This window comes from Neopelma chrysocephalum, unplaced genomic scaffold, assembly GCF_003984885.1.
Source record: "Neopelma chrysocephalum unplaced genomic scaffold, ASM398488v2 Primary Assembly neopelma1_96517, whole genome shotgun sequence".
Classification (NCBI taxonomy): Eukaryota; Metazoa; Chordata; class Aves; order Passeriformes; family Pipridae; genus Neopelma; species Neopelma chrysocephalum.
The window spans coordinates 179,457-182,584 of NW_020925163.1; the positions used below are offsets into that span (position 1 = coordinate 179,457).

Consider the following 3,128-nt stretch of genomic DNA (forward strand, 5'->3'; position numbering starts at 1 on the left):
CACAAGCTTCTTTGCCAAACCTGGAGAAGTGCTGAAACATCTTTGAAAAGGGTTAGAAGTAATCATCATGCGTTTGAGTCATGGAAATCTTGTAGACATGAAAATTTAATCAATAGATTTAAAGAGGTTGAACTTGCAATATTACAACCTGTAAAAATTGGTAAAAAAACACGGCAGATTGAAAACGCTACCAGATTATAACCATGTTATTGTTCTGGCCGTGAGGACGGGGTGCCTTTCGCGGGTGAGAGCAGAGGCCGCGGAGGGGAGGGTGAGCAAGGGCACAACCGGGGTTTGGCGCCAACCCCGCGGCCAGTCGGACGTCAGGGACCGGGGGGAAGAAGGGGCGGGCCGGACCTGGCCCATCGATGGGGGCGGCTGCTCTGCTCTCGGCTCCTCTACCCTGCCTCTCGGCTCTGGATTAGCGAAACTGGCGACGTGGGACATCCGCCGGCTCGGCCCCTGCGCCCTGCCTCGCCCGCTGGGGTGAAGCCGGGACTGGGAGCCGGCCGCGCTGCAGCTCAGGGGAGCTCGGGGAGCTAGCCGCTGTAGCGTCCCCGCCGGCCGGACGCGGAGGCAGAAGCTATCCGCGGCGCTCTCCTGCCACAGCCCCGCCGGCGCGGTGCAGTGAGGGGCGGCGGCGGGTAGCCCCCGGAGGGCGGTTGGGCGGCGGGGCCATGGCGCGGCGGGCCCGGGCTTTGTACGACTTCAGATCGGAGAACCCCGGGGAAATCTCGCTGCGGGAGCACGAGGTGCTGAGCCTCTGCAGCGAGCAGGACATCGAGGGTTGGCTGGAGGGCATCAACAGCCGCGGCGACCGTGGCCTCTTCCCGGCTTCCTACGTGCAGGTGATCCGTGCCGCGCAGCCGCCGCCTCCGCCCGCTACGCCAACCTCCCCGCCGGCACCATCGAGCCGCTTCCGTCCCTCGCCGCCTTCAAGCCGGCGGCACTGGAGGCCCCGCCGGCGGCGGCGCCCGAGCCCTTCCCGCCGTCCCCCGCCGCCGGGTACCCCTTCCCGCCGGGTCCCTACGGCGGCTCCTACCAGCCCAGCCAGGGCAGCGATGATGACTGGGACGACGACTGGGACGAAAGCTCCACGGTAGCTGATGAGCCAGGTGCCCTAAGCAGCTCCTACCCCGTCTACGAGGCAACGGGCAGACGGGTCTCTGTCCACTACCGCCTATCCATGCAGTCTGAGCTGTCCCTGAGCTCCCGCAGTGGCCACTTGGTAGGCCACCTGCACCTGCCCAGCAGTGGCACCAAGAGCTCGGCCACGGTGAGCCGCAACCTCAACCGCTTCTCAACCTTCGTCAAGTCCGGTGGCGAGGCCTTCGTGCTGGGCGAGGTATCAGGCTTTGTGAAGGATGGGGACAAGCTGTGCGTGGTGCTGGGCCCCCGGGGCCCCAAGTGGCAGGAGAACCCCTACCCCTTCCAGTGTTCCATTGAGGACCCCACCAAGCAGACTAAATTCAAGGGCATGAAGAGTTATATTGCCTACAAGCTGGTGTCCAGCCACACCGAACAGCAGGTGCACCGCCGCTACAAGCACTTTGACTGGCTCTATGGGCGCCTGGCTGAGAAGTTCCCCGTCATCTCCGTGCCCCACTTGCCAGAGAAGCAAGCCACAGGCCGCTTTGAGGAGGACTTCATCTCTAAACGTCGCAGAGGCTTGGCCTGGTGGATGGACCACATGTGCAGCCACCCTGTGCTGGCTCAGTGTGATGCCTTCCAGCACTTCCTCACCTGTCCCAGCACAGATGAGAAGACCTGGAAAAAAGGCAAGCGCAAAGCTGAGAAGGATGAGATGGTGGGTGCCAACTTTTTCCTGACCATCAGTGTCCCTACTGGCTCTGGGGCTGGCCTAGACTTGCACGAGGTAGAAAGCCAGGTGGATGGCTTCAAAGCCTTCACAAAGAAGATGGATGAAAGCGCCCTGCAGCTTAATCACACGGCCAACGAATTTGCCCACAAACAAATTACTGGTTTCAAGAAGGAATACCAGAAGGTGGGGCACTCCTTTAAGTGTCTCAGTCAGGCATTTGAGCTGGACCAGCAGGCCTTTTCGGCTGGCCTCAACCAAGCCATAGCCTTCACTGCAGAAGCCTATGATACCATCGGGGACCTCTTTGCAGATCAGCCCCGGCAGGACCTAGATGCTGTGATAGATTTGTTAGTGCTGTATCAGGGGCATTTGGCCAACTTTCCAGATATCATCCACGTCCAGAAAGGTAACACCCTTACATGTTTTCTGAAATGATGAAATTTTATGTATCAGTGGTATGCACACAGATATAGAGACAAAGGGCTAAATTTGCTCTGCATCTGGCTTGCTGGCCTTGAGTTAAATCTTTCAATGTTTCCTCAGGTAAGTTGTTGCTAAAAATACAAAAAACCACATCAGTGGCAGTTTCCATTCTGTGTCAAAGGTCTATATGTTGTTGGGAACTTTATTGGTCAGAGGTTACTGTGTTTGGCTGTGTATCTCTGAAAGAAACCACACCTGTGTACACTGCTGATACATTAAAGATGAATGGGCTTGTTCACAAAGCCTGAAGATAAAGTGGTATGAAAACATCTATTATTCTGTGATGTATGTTAGTTATCTTAAATCTCTGATCTAGTAGACAATAAGTATGAAGTAAATTGAAGATGGAGATACTCTGATTGACTACCTTGTTTGAGGTGCACATGGTGGTGTGTGTGTTTTGCAATGTCGGACATTCAGATGAGATGTTTAAAGCTGCTGGGGTTCGTCAGTTCGACCATACATTAAACTCTCTTGGTACCTTTGTAAGGATGATGATCTGCCATGATGTTCTTAGTTGGAGTTCATTATTCTTTGCCCTTATTATCATAAAAAGATGTTGCTCACCTGTTATCCTTTCATCATCTTTCTAGCTGAAACATGCTTCTGAGGTTCAGGGTGCTGTTTGTATGATGCTTTGTGATCCATTGGAGAGAAAGAAACTCCAAAAATGAAAGAATCATCTGCTATATCATAGAATCAGAGAATCATAGAATCAGCTGGGTTGGAAAGGACCTCCGAGATCATCAAGTCCAACCCTTGATCCACTACCGCCATGGTTACCAGACCATGGCACTAAGTGCCACATCCAGTCTCATCTTAA

At 54.7% G+C, this 3,128-nt stretch overlaps 1 protein-coding gene across 1 annotated transcript in view; it reads left to right on the forward strand.

Moving 5' to 3' along the window:
* Window positions 1-677: 677 nt before the first annotated feature.
* Window positions 678-3,128, forward strand: part of LOC113981382 (sorting nexin-18-like) — an 8,662-nt gene continuing 6,211 nt past the window's right edge. The window contains 2 exon segments of the mRNA XM_027708733.1: window positions 678-873; window positions 876-2,228. Coding sequence (XP_027564534.1) covers window positions 678-873; window positions 876-2,228 — 1,549 coding nt within the window.